At 55.4% G+C, this 15,371-nt stretch overlaps 1 protein-coding gene across 14 annotated transcripts in view; it reads left to right on the top strand.

The window, feature by feature from the left end:
• Positions 1-15,371, top strand: part of TCF3 (transcription factor 3) — a 38,847-nt gene extending 23,476 nt beyond the window's left edge. For 3 of the 14 annotated variants that reach the window (XM_084883506.1, XM_084883501.1, XM_084883496.1), the window contains exons 7-19: positions 614-746; positions 2,194-2,243; positions 3,442-3,544; positions 3,624-3,793; positions 3,883-4,012; positions 4,494-4,552; positions 4,679-4,757; positions 5,541-5,614; positions 5,968-6,129; positions 6,212-6,335; positions 9,646-9,781; positions 9,957-10,192; positions 12,940-15,371. In XM_084883506.1, coding sequence (XP_084739632.1) covers positions 614-746; positions 2,194-2,243; positions 3,442-3,544; positions 3,624-3,793; positions 3,883-4,012; positions 4,494-4,552; positions 4,679-4,757; positions 5,541-5,614; positions 5,968-6,129; positions 6,212-6,335; positions 9,646-9,781; positions 9,957-10,192; positions 12,940-13,082 — 1,599 coding nt within the window. In that variant the 3' untranslated portion in view covers positions 13,083-15,371. Of the gene's footprint in view, positions 1-613; positions 747-2,193; positions 2,244-3,441; positions 3,545-3,623; positions 3,794-3,882; positions 4,013-4,493; positions 4,553-4,678; positions 4,758-5,540; positions 5,615-5,967; positions 6,130-6,211; positions 6,336-9,645; positions 9,782-9,956; positions 10,193-12,380; positions 12,608-12,939 lie in introns of all 14 variants that reach the window. The other 11 variants (XM_084883497.1, XM_084883503.1, XM_084883507.1 and 8 more) reach the window with 9 other exon arrangements.

Genomic DNA, 15,371 nt, shown 5'->3' with positions numbered 1-15,371 from the left:
ACCCGGACACCTGAGAGTTTCATTCCTGCCCCCTCCTGTGCTTTCTGAGTCTCAGGGTGTGGCCATGCCTTATCCCAGGTGGCAACACTTGTGCTCACACCAAGCCTGTTCCAGAGTGGCAGCAGCCCTGGCTTTTGAGCACCAACTGGGTACCAGGCCCTGTGCCAAGGGCAGAGCTCATAAGGCCCCCGTTGATCTCCACGACTCCCTGAGCCAGTATGCCCATTGTACAGATGGGAGTATCAGGCACAGAGCAGCCACTCAGATGGAGCCCCAAATCCCAGGCACTCATAACTCCTAAGGGAAGAAAACTCATTGGAAACTAATCATGCAAAATTAAATTATCTACCTTAAAAAAAAAAAAAAAGACATGCACAAACTAAATCAGCCAGATTTCACTGATGCCCAGACACACGTTTGCATGTTTTACATCCCAGAATGCAGTTCCTTTTCAGACTTGGGTGGCAATTGTTGTTGTTTTTTAAGTAATGCTGATGTGTCAAGAGAGAAATGTCTCTAGCAGGGGTTATTGTCACTCCTTGGACTGCCAGGCTGGGTGCTAGATACCAGCCTAGCTCCTGGTGATGACCTCCACCCTCACTCCCCTTCCCAGGCTGGTTTCCTGCCCAGTGAGCTGGCCCTCAGCAGCCCCGGGCCACTGTCCCCCTCAGGCGTCAAGAGTGGATCCCAATATTACTCTTCCTACCCCAGCCATGCGCGGCGGAGAGCTGCGGACAGCAGCCTTGGTGAGTGGGGCTGCTGGTAGGGCTGGTGGGGTGGGAGCAGAGAGGGGATCTGTCACACTGTGGGCCTCTTAGACTAGGAGATCAGATGAGTAGAAGGATGGATAGTGACCCAAGAAAGAAACAGTGTATTCTTGGTTTTGCAAAAGTTCTGTCATATCAAGTCACCATGAACACCGATTCCCTGCTTCTGGGGAAATGGAAGGATATGTTCTTGTCAGTCTTTGGTCAACAGATCGACACAGCCTGTGCCACATGTATTTTTAGCTAAAGGCACCTTATTTCACATAAATCATTGCTTCATTAACACGGAACTGGCCAGCGGTGCTATAACTCAAGCCTGAATGTCACTGATGTATATTTTTCCTTTTCTTTCACATTTTTATTGATTTTAGAGAGGGAGAGTTAGAGATAGAAACATTACTGACAGGAGAGAATTGATAGGCTGACCCCTGCACGCCCCACACTTGGGATCGAGCCCACAACTTAGGCATATGCCCTGACCGGGAATCGAACCATGGCCTCCTGGTTCATAGGTCAATGTTCAACCACTGGCTAGGCTAACATTTTTCATGTCCCAGTTTTTGCACTCAGAGACACTAGCCAGCACCAGGACACCATGCATGCATGGGGAGTGTTTTAAGCAACAAAACCACCCACAAAAAGCATGTAAGTCAGGGCTTTCAATAGACGAAGAAAAGGACCCTGGTTTATAGTCTGAGCTGGAACTGGAAGACAGAACACCACCTAGTTCCCCCTCAGTGGGCACATGCCAGGTAGCCACCCATGTTTCCCCACTCTGTGCATGGCTGTGAGTGACCCCTAACACTGTATAATTTGGGGAAACCAGCTTCAGCAGATTTGCAAGTCTTGGATCTGTGAACAAAAAGGAATGACTATGGGTGTGGGAGCGGGGGTGAAATGGGAGGCCTTGGAGCAAGGCCCTGGTTCAAGTACCTATTGCCTCCCTGCTGAGGCCCCCCTCCCACCCATGATTCTTGCACAGTATCAGTCCCTTGCATGTAGACCCAAGCCCTTATTTAAATTAAGAGGGAAGCTCAAGCCCTAGTTGGTTTGACTCTGATTAGAGCATTGGCCTGTGGACTGAAGGGTCTCAGATTTTATTCCAGTCAAGGCATGCACCTGGGTTGCAGGCTCGCTCCCCGGCCCATGTCGGTGCCTGTGGGAGGCACCAATCAGTGTGTCTCACGTCGAAGTTTCTATTATCTCTGTCTTTCCCTCTCTCTTCCACTTTCTCTAAAAATCAATGGAAAAATATCCTTGAGTAAGGATGAACAACAAAACAGAACATGTGGAGTTCAGGGGTCTCCTCACCAAGGTGCAGGGGAAGGCTATCCCAGTGATAGGCGTGTCCCTGGGCCTGGAAGGGCTGTGGCTGAGGGCCAGGAGCCAGGCTGAACGGGTGGCTCACTCCTTTCACTCCTAACAGATACGCAGCCCAAGAAAGTCCGGAAGGTGCCGCCTGGTCTTCCATCCTCAGTGAGTTGTGGGATGCAGCTGGGACCCCACAGACCACATGCCTCCTGCCCTCCAGGTTTGGGGGCTGTCCCTGCTGGAGGCTACACGGTGTGTCTTTGGGGCACTGGGCTGTGTATGCTGCTGCAGCCGGAACATGTAGATCCACGTGGCCTCCTGAGTGTAGGCATGTGGGTTCTCTTGCCCCCAAGGACTCAGCTCTGACCAGAGACTACTTCTTTGGGAAGTTCTTTCTGAGGTTTAGTCTCGATACTCTAAGAAATCATGTCCTGGGTGTCTTAGAAAGGATATGGATGGCGTCCTGGGAGTGGGAGCACCCTGACAGCCAGTTAGGAGGTCCCCTTGCCCTGTCCACCCAGGTTTGAGCCACCCTGTATCCCCACCTCATTGCCTGTAGGTTGGCAGGGTGCCAGGCCCAACAGATGGTGCTGTGCCATTCGAGATTTAATCATGGGAAGAAAAGGCAATTTGTCTGTTTCCTCAGTTTGGCTCTGCACCAGCCTTCAGGAGCCCCTGGGCCTAGGGGTCAGGCAGAGCCCCCACAAGCTGACCTAGCCCATTCCAGGCAATAAGCTTGAGTGTTAGTTGACATTCTACAGCCAGGAGGTGCAGTCAGGCTCAAGTCTTAAGGCTTGACTCCTAGTGCCATTTATAATGTCATTGACTCTCCATTTTCCTCACCTAAGTCCCCACTCCAATTTCCTGGAGCTGACAGCTCCCCAGGACCCCCCGCACCCCCATCCTGCTAGTACTCGGTACCCCTTTTTATACTCCAGTGTTGGGACAAACATTACAAGTTGATCCCAGCACTCTCTCCTGGGCCCTGCCTTAGTTTTAGGCAGTAGCCAGTGATCTCAGAAGACCTTTGTTCTCTCTCTGCTCCGGGTTGCCCTGGATGGTCGTCCAGGACCCTGTCTCTGAGGCTTCTGGGTCCTGCATGTTTAGGGCTGAGGCCAAGGGAGGTTCCAGCACGGGGGGGAGAAGGAAGTGCCAGGGCATCACAGCTGGGCTTTGGTCAAAGGAATTTGCTGGATTAAGGAGAGAAAAGGAATTCTGTGCAGGAGATTCAGCTCAGGGAAACGGGGTGGTGGGGTAGCTGCTGTCAAGTAGAGGACAGGACTGGAGAAGGGGTTGGCCAAGGGATGGAGGGTTAGTCAGTCCTACCCCTTCTATCTGACCATGTCCACCTGCCTTCCCACAGGTATACCCACCCAGCTCAGGTGATGACTACGGCAGGGATACCACCCCCTACCCATCTGCCAAGACCCCCAGCAGCACCTACCCAGCACCCTTCTACATGGCAGGTATATGGGGGCTCAACCAAGATGGCTGGGACAGGGCCCAACCCCTCTGCCTGCTCATTCCATCTCCCCCTTTTTGCAGATGGCAGCCTGCACCCCTCGGCTGAGCTCTGGAGCCCCCCAGGGCAGGCGGGTTTCGGGCCCATGTTGGGTGGGAGCTCATCTCCCCTGCCCCTCCCACCAGGTGGCGGCAGCTCCGTGGGCGGTGGTAGTGGCGGAGGGTTTGGCGGCCTGCATCAGCACGAGCGCATGGTAGGCCTCTGGATATGGGGTGGGGGCGTGCATTTGGGTAGAACCCTCTCTGACCCCATCTCATTCCCTCTGACCTCATCCCACCGCAGGGCTACCAACTGCACAGTGCGGAGGCGAACGGTGGGCTCCCAGCCGTGTCCACGTTCTCAGCCCCCCCGGCCACCTATGGCAGCGTTGCCAGCCACACGCCCCCTGTCAGTGGGGCTGAAAGTCTCATGGGTATGACCCCCTCACCCTACCCTGATGTGGCCCTTGTTATTAACAACGTCCTCCCTCCATCTCTGATATTTGAAAATGGCTTGTTACCTTGAAACACTTTCCATTTAATTCCCTCTCCTGCCTTTTGTGCTATTGTTGCTGTTTTTAATGATACTTATATTTTAAACTACACACACAGAAGTTGGATCTTTAAGGAGTGGATTCTCCCACTTTACATTTAGGAAAACTGTAGCTCGGATTACATTTGGGAAAACTCCAGGGCCCACAGTCTTCCTGTCCTCAGAGCCTCCATGGAGGCAGGTGGCGAGACATCAGGCAGAAACCAGTCCAAAATCAGGGGCTGCTCAGTCCTGGGCTTGGGCATCCATGCCTAGCAGCTGAGTTTAGAAGGGAACTCCCTGTCAGTTGGGGCATCCAAACTAAGCCCAGGTACTGGTGCACCAAGTCCCTGAGGTTGGGTCTCACCTCTGTGCACCCACAGGCTCCCGAGGGACCACAGCTGGCAGTTCTGGGGACGCCCTTGGGAAGGCGCTGGCCTCGGTGAGGCTCAGGGCAGGGGGTGGGGTGGAGTGGGTGGGGGTAGCAAGGGTGGCTGGGCCATGACTGTGAGAGGCCAGCCCCTGACTGGCTGCCTGGTGGCCCTCTCTCTCTTCATCCCCGTTGCAGATCTACTCTCCGGATCACTCAAGCAATAACTTTTCGTCTAGCCCTTCGACCCCCGTGGGTTCCCCACAGGGCCTGGCAGGTCTGTACAGGGGGAGGGGGAGGGAGAGGGAGGAAGCGGGAGGAAGGGCGCTGTGTCTGCTGCCTCCAGTCTGGAGCAGGTGGGAAGGGGTTGTCAGGCTGCAGGTATGAGTTAGGGAGCTAGACACCACCTGCCTTGGAGTGTATGTGTCTGTGGGCATCCAAGGAAGCTTCTAGGAGGAAACTCTAAGCCAGGATTCTTCGGTCACGGCATGGGCAAAGGCAGTACCCAGATGTCAGGGGCGCCCAGAATCAGAGCAGCTGACCTGAGACTCTCACCTGGGTGTTTGTCCACCCAACAGATATTAGCTGGGCACCAATTGTATGCCCCATGCTTGCTCTGTCCAAGGGGTCAGGTCTTCCTGTTCCCCATTCCCTGCAAGCATGTACCTGAGGAGCATCGGAGACGGAGGGGGGCAAGGAGGAGTGAGGGCCGATTTCTGGAAGACCTGCGTGGCATGGCAGGACTGGGAGGAACTGGCCTCTAGGACACCTACTGTGTGCCTCTGAGCCAGCACCTTCCCTGTGGGGGAGGAGGGGCTGTTGATTCTGCATATGGGAAAACAGGCTGGTAGATGTGAATCTGCCTGGACCTGGCTGGACTTGAACAGCTCTGTGGAAGTGGACGCCCCCTTGTGGCCAGCCTGAGTATCACAGATCTCTCAGTTTTCTCATCCCTGCTTCCCAAATTCCTTCTTCCCTCCCTCCCTCCCTCCCTGGGTCAGGCTACACCAACATCCTGCTTCAGATCCTCCCAACCCCATGTGTCTCCTAACCTTTCCAGGGACGTCGCAGTGGCCCCGAGCAGGAGCCCCCGGTGCCTTATCTCCCAGCTATGATGGGAGTCTCCATAGCCTGGTGAGCTTCCTGCTTGTCTGGGGGGAGGATATGCCTTTGTGGGGACACCCTGGGCAGGGGATGGACACACACAGGGGAGGCAGCCCGTTGGGGGCAGCTCAGCATGTCTGCGGTGGCCATGTTTCACATGACTTTGAAACTGAGTTTTCATTAGAGCCCTTGGGTCTCATGTGACCACAGAATTCGCATTAGGCCCTAGGCGTCCTTTGGACAACAATGAACTCCGTAGTTAATAGGTTGGGAATGAGGTCCAGCACTGTCTCCGTGGCCAGCCAAGGCTCACGTTTCAGGCCAGACCACACAGGGCTGGGCAGGGTACTGGCAGCCAGGTTACTCACCCCCCGCCCTCACAGCAGAACAAGATGGAAGACCACCTGGACGAGGCCATCCACGTGCTCCGCAGCCATGCCGTGGGCACCTCGGGCGATGTGCACGGGTTACTGCCCAGCCACGGAACACTGGCCTCAGGCTTTGCCGGCCCTATCATGCCCCTGGGTGGGCGGCACACCAGCTTGGTAAGTGCTGGACAAGGGAGGGGCGAGGTGGGCGGTTGGTGGGAGCCTGACCAGCCCTGACTCGCCCACTCCTGGTCTACAGGTTGGAGGCAGCCATTCTGAGGATGGCCTCTCAGGCAGTGGCAGCCTCATGCACAACCATGTGGCCCTCCCCAACCAGCCCAGCGCCCTCCCCGACCTCTCTCGGCAACCTGACTCCTACAGTGGTAAGTCCAGCATCGTGCCTGAGCAGGGCAGCCAGCATCTCAGTCATCTGTGCTCTGCCTCCTAGGATGCTCAGTCACTGGGCATCACTTCCTCAGGAAAACAGGATGACAGAGAGGGCTTGTGACAGACTGCATCAGCCAGGCTGGGCTAAGTGTTTATTCTCTGTTGGGCTTGGGATTATCCTACCTCCATTTCCAGTTGAGGAAACTGAGTCACAATGGGAACCGGGACCATTTATGAGTGGAGGCCAGGCAGGTGTGGTTACCGTCACAGGCACCTGGAGTCCTAGAAAGGGTGGCAAAGTCACCTCCCATCTTCCAGAAGCAAGGTGGAGCCGAGGAGTCTTGGCATTGGCACCGGGTGATGCTGTAGCTACCAGGGCTCCTGCCTTTTTATTGACTCACAGTGTAGTGAACTGAGCTCACCCAAAAGGCACATATTCAGTGCCAAGTGTCTGGTGTTTCTCTAGACTCTGGGGAATAAGACAGCAAATCCAACAGAGATAGCCACCCCCCACAACCCAGGAGTGGGAGGGGGAGACAGATGGGTATGAGAAAATGGGGAGGGGGTGCAGGTGGATTGTAGATTTTTTTAATGGTTTTTTATTGATTTTTAGAGAGGGAGAGAGACACATTGACATGAAAGCCAATCATTGATTGGCTGCCCCCTGCATGCCCACCACCGGGGATCAAGCCCGAAACCTGGGCACGTGCTCTTGACCTGGAATTGAACCAGCAATCTTTTGGTGCACAGGACAATGCCAAACCAACTGAGCCATACCAGTCAGGGCTGGATTGTAGTTTTAAAGATAGTGGGGGAAGCAGGGTTGTGACTTGAGCAGAATCAGGGAGGAGCAAAAGCAGGGGAGGCCTAGAGCAGAGAGAAGGGACAGGGGAAGGTCCTGTGGGACCTTAGGCCACACAGAGTGTTGGGCTTTTATTCTGAGAGAGATTGGATCTCTGGAGGGCTCTGAGCAGAGGAGGGACAGGTCCAGACCGGGATACCCTTTGGAGGCTTTGGTGAGGACAGGCTGGGGAAAGGCTAAGGCAGGATCTCACTCAGGTGCTCACTGCTGCCCTCTGGTGACTGCTGCTAGGAGGACAGACTTTAGGGACCAGGGAAGAGTGTTGTGCTTGTCCAGGAGGAATAAATGGGGCAGGTGCTGGGCCTGGCCGAAGTGGGTGGGTTTTGGGTATTCCGAAGACAGAGTCCACAGGACTTGCTGATGTGGAGGTGATGATGGGAGTTGGGTCTGGAATTCAGGGTGAGGCCTGGGTATCATTGCATATGATGGAGTTCAAAGGCAAGAGCCTAGATGGGGCAATAGGCATTGTGTAGACAGAGCAGAGCCCAGGCCTGAGCGTCAGGCCAGATGGGGAGAGGCACTGAGTGAAGTGAAGGAGGGTAGATTTGTCAGACACCAGAGTGAGGACCTAGACTAGGGGTCAGTGACCTGGGCAGGGGCAGCACCAGTGGAATGCTGGGGCGTTACTGTCCAGGGACAGGAGTGGGAGGGGCGAGGTCTAGAGGTTTTCTTTCAAGACTGAATAGGTAATGTGTTTGAAGGTGCTGGGGCCAGTGAGGGGAGGCCCTTGGTAAGCGGGACAGGTGTCCATCTGGTAGAAGGTCTTCACAGAAGAGGAGGAGGAATGTGACAACTCAGAAGCACCCGCCAGGGATCAAGGGCCCGGGTCTCATTGTGGCCAGTTCTAGGATCAGTTGATGCTGGTGCTGCTGTAGCGGGGGAGAGCGAGGCCCAGTGACGGTCCAGGGATCCCTCACCATGCAGTGGCCAATCCCTGACTTCTACCTACCCCATCCTTGTATCAACCTAGTGAAAAATATACATCATGTGACACTAGTGTGATGTTGGTATGTGACAAGACTGCCTAACATACCAAGCACCCTGGGATCCACCATGCAACCAAATTATAAAAAGCAGGGACGCCGAAACCGGTTTGGCTCAGTGGATAGAGCATCGGCCTGCAGACTGAAAGGTCCCAGGTTCGATTCTGGTCAAGGGCATGTACCTTGGTTGCGGGCACATCTCCAGTAGAGGGTATGCAAGAGGCAGCTGATCGATGATTCTCATCGATGTTTCTAACTCTCTATCCCTCTCTCTTCCTCTCTGTAAAAAAAAAAAATCAATAAAATATATTTTTAAAAAAAGTAGGGTCTCTCATGCCTGCCTGGGGACCCTCCCCATCCTGTCCCACCCCCAAAGCCAGCCTGGCTTTTAGGGAAAGTCAGTGCTTTCATGTCTCTCCATACCCAGAGTTTCACCCAGGGGCACCTGGCATCCGTGGTTCTCATGACTTGGGAGTGCTCCCTGGCATTGAGTGGGTGGTGGCCAATGATGCTCACCACCCACAGCGCCCAGGACTGCCCCACGGAGCATGGAGCCCGTGTCCACAGTGCTGAGGGCGAGCCCTAAGCTTTATGTGCAGATTCTTCCCCCCTCCCCTCAGCTCATCCATGGAAGAACCCTGAGCTATTTCCTGTGGTCGGCATTTTGCCATTTGCACCCCAATGTAGTTGAGTTCAGTGTAACTGTTTCCCCTGAAACCATATATTTTATTTACATGGTTTTTGAACTTTCAAAAATCAGCATCCTGCAGATGTTCCCTTGTATCTGTTTGCTTGCTCATGCTGTCTGTGACGTCCGCCACCCTGTAAGCGGCTAAGAATGGGCCCAGGCCTGACCTAGGACGATAGGTTGCTTCCCACTCTGCTTCTGTCAGGTGCTTTCTGGAACCTTTTCCTGGAACTTCTCGATGTGATAATCCAGATTTCTATATAGCCACATCCGTTTCTGTGTCTATGAAACACCTGCTCCATTCTTGGCCCGTTTCCCTGTTGAGGAATCTGTTCTTTTCCTATTGATTTGTATGAGTGGAGATCTAGCCTTTGCTGATTTATACATGACAAGTATTTCTATCATGTAGCATATCTTATTTTCTTAGATATCCTAGTGATCTGAAATTCTCGGAGTACAACAGTCAAATTTATTGATTTATTTTGGAAACAGTTCTTTAGTGCAGCGGTCACCAACCTTTCGGACCCATGGACCATCAGTCGGTTGGCGACCACTGCTTTAGTGTTTATAAATTCTTTCTCTGTCCCTAGGCCACATTGAAACTTTCATGCACGTCCTTCTAAAGGTCTCCTTAATTTTTTGTAATTGGGTGCCTGTATGTGGTGTGAGGTAGATGGGAGGGTGGGAGAGCTCTCACCCCTCCTAAGAAGGCCTAAGGGGACTTGCCAAGTGGCCCTGGAGGTGGCAGGACCCTAACCCCCAGCCTCTTGCAGGACTTGGTCACAGGGGCACTGCCTCAGGTACCAGTGAGATCAAGCGGGAGGAGAAGGAGGATGAGGAGAATGTGTCGGTGGCCGACAACTCAGAAGAGGAGAAGAAGGAGCTGAAGGCCCCCAGGATCCGGACCAGGTGCCAGCCCCTCCTTGGTCCCTACCCCACCTGTCAGGACTCACATACGCACACAGTGCTCACACCAGTGGCGCTCACACCAGTGGCGCTCACACCGCGAGGCACCCGGCGGGCCCTGCGCCTGTTCCCCGTCTCACTGTCTCCCTCTGGCCCCCCGGCCTCCCCCACCCCGTAGCCCGGAGGAGGACGAGGACGACCTTCTCCCCCCAGAGCAGAAGGCTGAGCGGGAGAAGGAGCGCCGGGTGGCCAATAACGCACGAGAGCGGCTGCGGGTCCGAGACATCAATGAGGCTTTTAAGGAGCTGGGGCGCATGTGCCAGCTGCACCTCAACAGTGAGAAGCCCCAGACCAAACTGCTCATCCTGCACCAGGCCGTGTCGGTCATCCTGAACCTGGAGCAGCAGGTGCGAGGTCAGTGGGGGCGCCGCTCCCCTCCCATCGCCTCTGCCCGCGCTCTCTCCTTCCCCTCCGAGCCCCTCTCCTGCAGTGACTGCCCCTGCAGTGACTGGCTTCTCACAGGGACCTTCTCCCCGCAGTGGGCATCCTCTTCCAGTCCCTGTCTCTCTCTCACACACACCCCTCGCCCCCAATGAACCAGCTGCCTTCTGCCTGGCCCCAGAGTCCCCTCTGGAATGGGAGGATGAGACTCTGGACCCCTAATCCTACGGTCCTTGGCACTTTGGCTCTAGGGACCCCGGTCCTTCCACCTCAGGAAAGCCCCAGAGCCTGGCCAGCAGTGGCCTGTGGTCCCCTTGGGCCCAGAGGCTGTCACTGTCTCTGAGCAGAGACCTCGTAGGACCCCATCAAAACCCATCTGCAGGTGGAGTTTAACCCCCTTTCCCAGGGCTGGGAGATCTGGAAATTGCCCTGTCCCGGCCCCCCTCCCACCCCATTCCACCCCACCCCAGGTGAATCCCTGTCCCCACCAGCTGCTTCCTTAACTCCTCCCGTCCTGCGCACCCATTAACCCTTTTTCTCCTGCAGCACTGTCGCTTGTACTGGAGCTGGGGCTCTGGCCCACCCTGCACTGTCCCCTCAGCTCTCAGGTTTCCGCATCTGCACTTGGTGTGGGCGTCATGCCGTGTGTGTCCTGCATCCTCTTCTCTGCTCTGACTTCTGCGCTCTTCCCCCACCCAGCCTGTCCGTCTCTGCTTCCACCGGCAGCCCCTCCTTACCTCGCACTTGCTGCCCAAGCGCCGGATGGCTAGGAGCAACCTTGGGCCCTTTCTTCCCTCAAAGCCACCTGTGGAGACTTGAGGGATGAAAGGGGACCGAGGAGCACCAGCCTCTGGGCCTGGCTGTCAGTTTGGTCTGCGCGCTTGTCCTGGGCTCCGGGGCCAGCAGGCAGGGTGAGGGCAACAGCCCCCTCCCCCAGCACAGGAGCAGGACAGGGCACCGGGTCCAGGTGCCCACATCTTGGCACACCATGTGCTGGGCCGCTGCCTTTTGTCTTCAGCGGAGTGTGGCAGGTGTCCTGATTTCAGTTAGCCCCAGTCCTGCCCAGAAAGAAACAGGCACAGAGTGAGGTCACTTACCCAAAGCCACATTGCCACGCAGCTCCTGGGGCTGGGCTGAGTGTAGCCCACCGGAGGCAGTGTCTGTGTGGCAACAGGCTCAGCTCAGTCTGGCACACACCGCGCTCCATAGATGGGAGCCCCAGGCCCCGGCAGCTAACTCCCACCCAGCGTCGGACTTACGGGCAGGGTTCATGGCGGGCACTCGAGGGCCAGTTGTCAGGGCAGCCAGAGTCTAGTGTGGGGGTCTTGGAGGGTGTGAACTGGTGGCTCCTTGTGGGACTGAGTGTCCTAGGCCATTCCCAGCCCTAGAGGTCTCCCCAGGCATTGGCCTGCTGTGGCAGTCTCCCGATCCCCCACCAGGCAGAGCCAGCCTCCCTCCCAGCAGGGACCGCTCTGAACGGGGAAGGTCGTCGTCCGGGAGGGGCGCTGGCCAGTCGGAGGGCACGTGGGACGGGCAAGCAATAGATGGGACTCAGACCCACCTCCATTCCCACGAAGCCTCCTGGGACAGGTGGGCTGTGGTCACGTCTCCAACACAACCACACACACAGCCTGGCCTGGGACTGTCACAGGCCCACTAAGCTTTCCAGTCCAGGAGCACATTTTTTTTTCTTTCTTTTTTTAATTTATTTATATTGATTTTTTTACAGAGAGGAAGGGAGAGGGATAGAGAGCTAGAAACATCAATGAGAGAGAAACATCGGCCAGTTGCTTCCTGCACACACCCCATCGAGGATGTGCCCGCAACCAATGTACATACCCTTGACCGGAATCGAACCTGGGACCTTTCAGTCCGCAGGCCGACGCTCTACCACTGAGCCAAACCGGTTTCAGCGAGGAGCACGTTTTCATGGACATGAGCATGCATACACCAGGCACACGCACTTACCCTATGGTGCCTACCCACAACACAAGCCACAGACCTGACCCTGCACTGCCGTACAGCACACACACACACACACACACACACACAGCCAATGGGTGCCCTCTCCACGACCCTGGCCCTGCTCACCCACCTGCCCACTGTTCAGCCAACCCCTGCCCCGCACATAACTAACAGAGGCCCTGGTGCTGTGACCCAGCAGTACGGAGGAGGTGCTGTCCCTGGAAGAGAAAGACCTGAGGGACCGGGAGAGGCGTATGGCCAATAACGCGCGGGAGCGGGTGCGTGTACGGGACATTAACGAGGCCTTCCGGGAGCTGGGGCGCATGTGCCAGATGCACCTCAAGTCGGACAAGGCGCAGACCAAACTGCTCATCCTGCAGCAGGCCGTGCAGGTCATCCTGGGCCTGGAGCAGCAGGTGCGAGGTAGGCGCCCAGGCCAGGAGTCCCCACCCTCTTCCCTTCCCACCTGCATGCCAATGGTGCTTCACTGGAGACAGGTGTGCGCTGCTCCTGGGCTCCCTCCACATCTCAGACTCTGATGTCCCCCGAACACCCGACCTGTTCTTTATAATTTACAACGCCCCAGCCCTGTTCAGCCTTCTCAGTGAATGGGAAACAAGTCAAGAAAGGGAGGCAGCCACGTATCTGAGGGCCTTTTGCCTCTCCCTCTGGCGCTCTGCCATGCTCCCCTTCCTGCCACCTCCTGTTCTCCCTCTCTGGGATCATCTCCCACAGTGCTCTCCCTCTACCACCAGAACGTAACCTCAACCCCAAAGCAGCGTGCTTGAAGCGACGGGAAGAGGAGAAGGTGTCGGGCGTGGTTGGAGACCCCCAGATGGTGCTTTCAGCAGCCCACCCGGGCCTGAGCGAGGCCCACAACCCTGCCGGGCACATGTGAAAGGTACGCCGCCCGCCATGGGATGAGTGACCTGACCCCGGTCTAACCTGGAAGGGTCACACAGCGTGTTGGGTCCATCCTCAACGTGGGCCGGCCAGTCCACACCTCACATACACCTGTGGTCAGCATTGAGCCTACACCAGCCCAACGAGGCTTCGAGGGATGGGGGCCCTAGAGGTGACAGCGGGTCCAGGAGCCTCCTGGAGACCCTGCTGTCCCGCCCCCAGGCCTCAGCCACCCCACATGCTGGGACTTGCCTGATGGATCCTGAACCTGCATCTCAGCCTTGCTACCAAGCCCTGGCTGGAAGGAGCTTTCTTTTTTGTTTGTTTTTGTTTTTTGGTAAAAACTGGAACACAAACAAGAAATATACACTTCATCAGAAAAAAAAAATGCCTTAAGTATAAGACATGGGAAAGCTAAAACATATCAGTTGGAGAGACGCTGTGAAAAACTGGTTTGTTCTTCAGAAGCCACCAGCAAATTGTGCCTATGCCTTATTTTTTTTTTTTTAAGGAAAATAAAAACGCTAGTTATGAGATTTTTTTTTAATGTAGAAGAAAATTAGCAAGGAGGTTGCCTTTGTTTTTTTTGTTTTTGCATATGTTTTATAAGCAACAAATGTTTTGTATAAAAGTTTCGTGTCTCTTGTATTTCTGCTGCTGTTTCTAGAACTGAGCATTACATTTCACGATCAACCAGATTAAAAGTTGTATTTAAAAGACTCCACTGTAAACCTGAGGTCCCCGCCCCTGTCCCGGGAGCCCAGCCGCGGGTCACAGAATAGGTGGGTGGGTCTCATTTCTTTAGATGTTGGATTTTGTTTTCTTGCTTTGGAGTAAAGTGGGCCTTTCCCCAATGGGGGCCTCCCCACCCTGTCCTCTCCCTCCGGGAGAGAGACCCGGTCTCCGGGAGGTGCTCCTCCCAGGCGAAAATGCCAAAGGTCCTCCAGGTGTCCCTGGACCCAGGCACCGCCCCACACCTTCCCTGGAGCCTGCAGTCTCCAAAGCGGGGAGCTGTGGGGTCACCCACATTCCAGGGCATGGGGACTGCACTGCTGGAGCACGATCTGTGGGTCTTCCCAGACTCCATGTCTGCCCTTCATTCCTTTGACCTGGGGACCCAAGCCCCCTTCTGCACTCCGGCAGTGGGGCCGCAGCTCGAGGCCAGTCTAGAGAACTCACCCCTGCCCACCCCACCAAGTGGCTGTCCTGGTGTGGAGGGGCCAAAAATAAAGCCATGGACAGGGCAGGGAGAAGGTACAGGTCCCTCTGCCCAGAAAAACCCCAGGCTATGCACCTGCCAAAATTACTGTCCAGCTGCAGAACCAGAGGGGGCACCCTCAGGTTTATGTGCCTGGTGTCCCAGGCCTCCCTGTCCCCTCTGGTCTTCCATGTCACGAGGAGGTCTATCATCCCATGTTTACACTGACCGTCTGCATCCCTGGATCCCCTGCAGTTCCCAGGGAAACCGGAATGGTTGGCCACCCAGGTATAGGCTCAGGCCTGCTGGGGTCTTGGTTTCCTTACCTTTATTTCTCTCTCCCCCTAACCCCCCTAAGAAAAGAGGCCTTAAGGAACCCCAGGCTGGCTGCATTCACCCCACCAATAGCAGCCTTTCCCCAAGACTCCACCCTCCCCAACTTCCAGAGCCACCTGACCCCCATCCCAAGTGCCCTCCCTCCCCCACGACTAACACCCCAAGGCTGGGAGCAAAGTGCCCTGCAAGACGCTCCAGGGAATCCCATGGCCAGCACCAGGCAGGAAATTTGGGCTTGAGGCTGGGGCCACCTCCTCACCCCTGACATCATGGAGGTTCTCCTCTGGGGTCTTCCTTCCAAAGCCCATCAGGACAGTGAGGAGCCATCAGCTTGCAGGGTGGGGGGTGGACTCTGCCTGGTGACCTCTGGTCTATTGGTTCCTGTTTCTCGGGGAACCTGCCTCAGTTTCCCTCTTAATTCTGCTTCTGGTCTTGCTGAGGGCCCTAGTGCCCTGGAGGTCTGCAGACTTGAACTGCGTCTTACATAAAGAATTTAGATTATGTAAAATGCGATGAACCCAGTAGGGGAAGAAGTAGCACTGGGGGAGGGAAAAGCCACAGTTAAGGGGGATTGTGCTCTGAGTGCCTCAAGATAACTAGTTCAATTTTTTTTTAAGAAAAATAATTTTATGGAAGTGTCCACACAGCTGGCTAGATTCTTTGGCAATTTTAAATGACCCCCTTAAAGTCCATGTGGAGACCTGTCCTGTACATGAAGCACTACAGCAATAAACGTGACGTCAGACAATG

Source organism: Pipistrellus hanaki (genome assembly GCF_964339955.1).
Source record: "Pipistrellus hanaki genome assembly, chromosome: 5".
Taxonomy (NCBI): domain Eukaryota; kingdom Metazoa; phylum Chordata; class Mammalia; order Chiroptera; family Vespertilionidae; genus Pipistrellus; species Pipistrellus hanaki.
The sequence above is the reverse complement of the archived record's forward strand: the minus strand, read 5'-3'. Positions and strand labels throughout refer to the sequence as shown.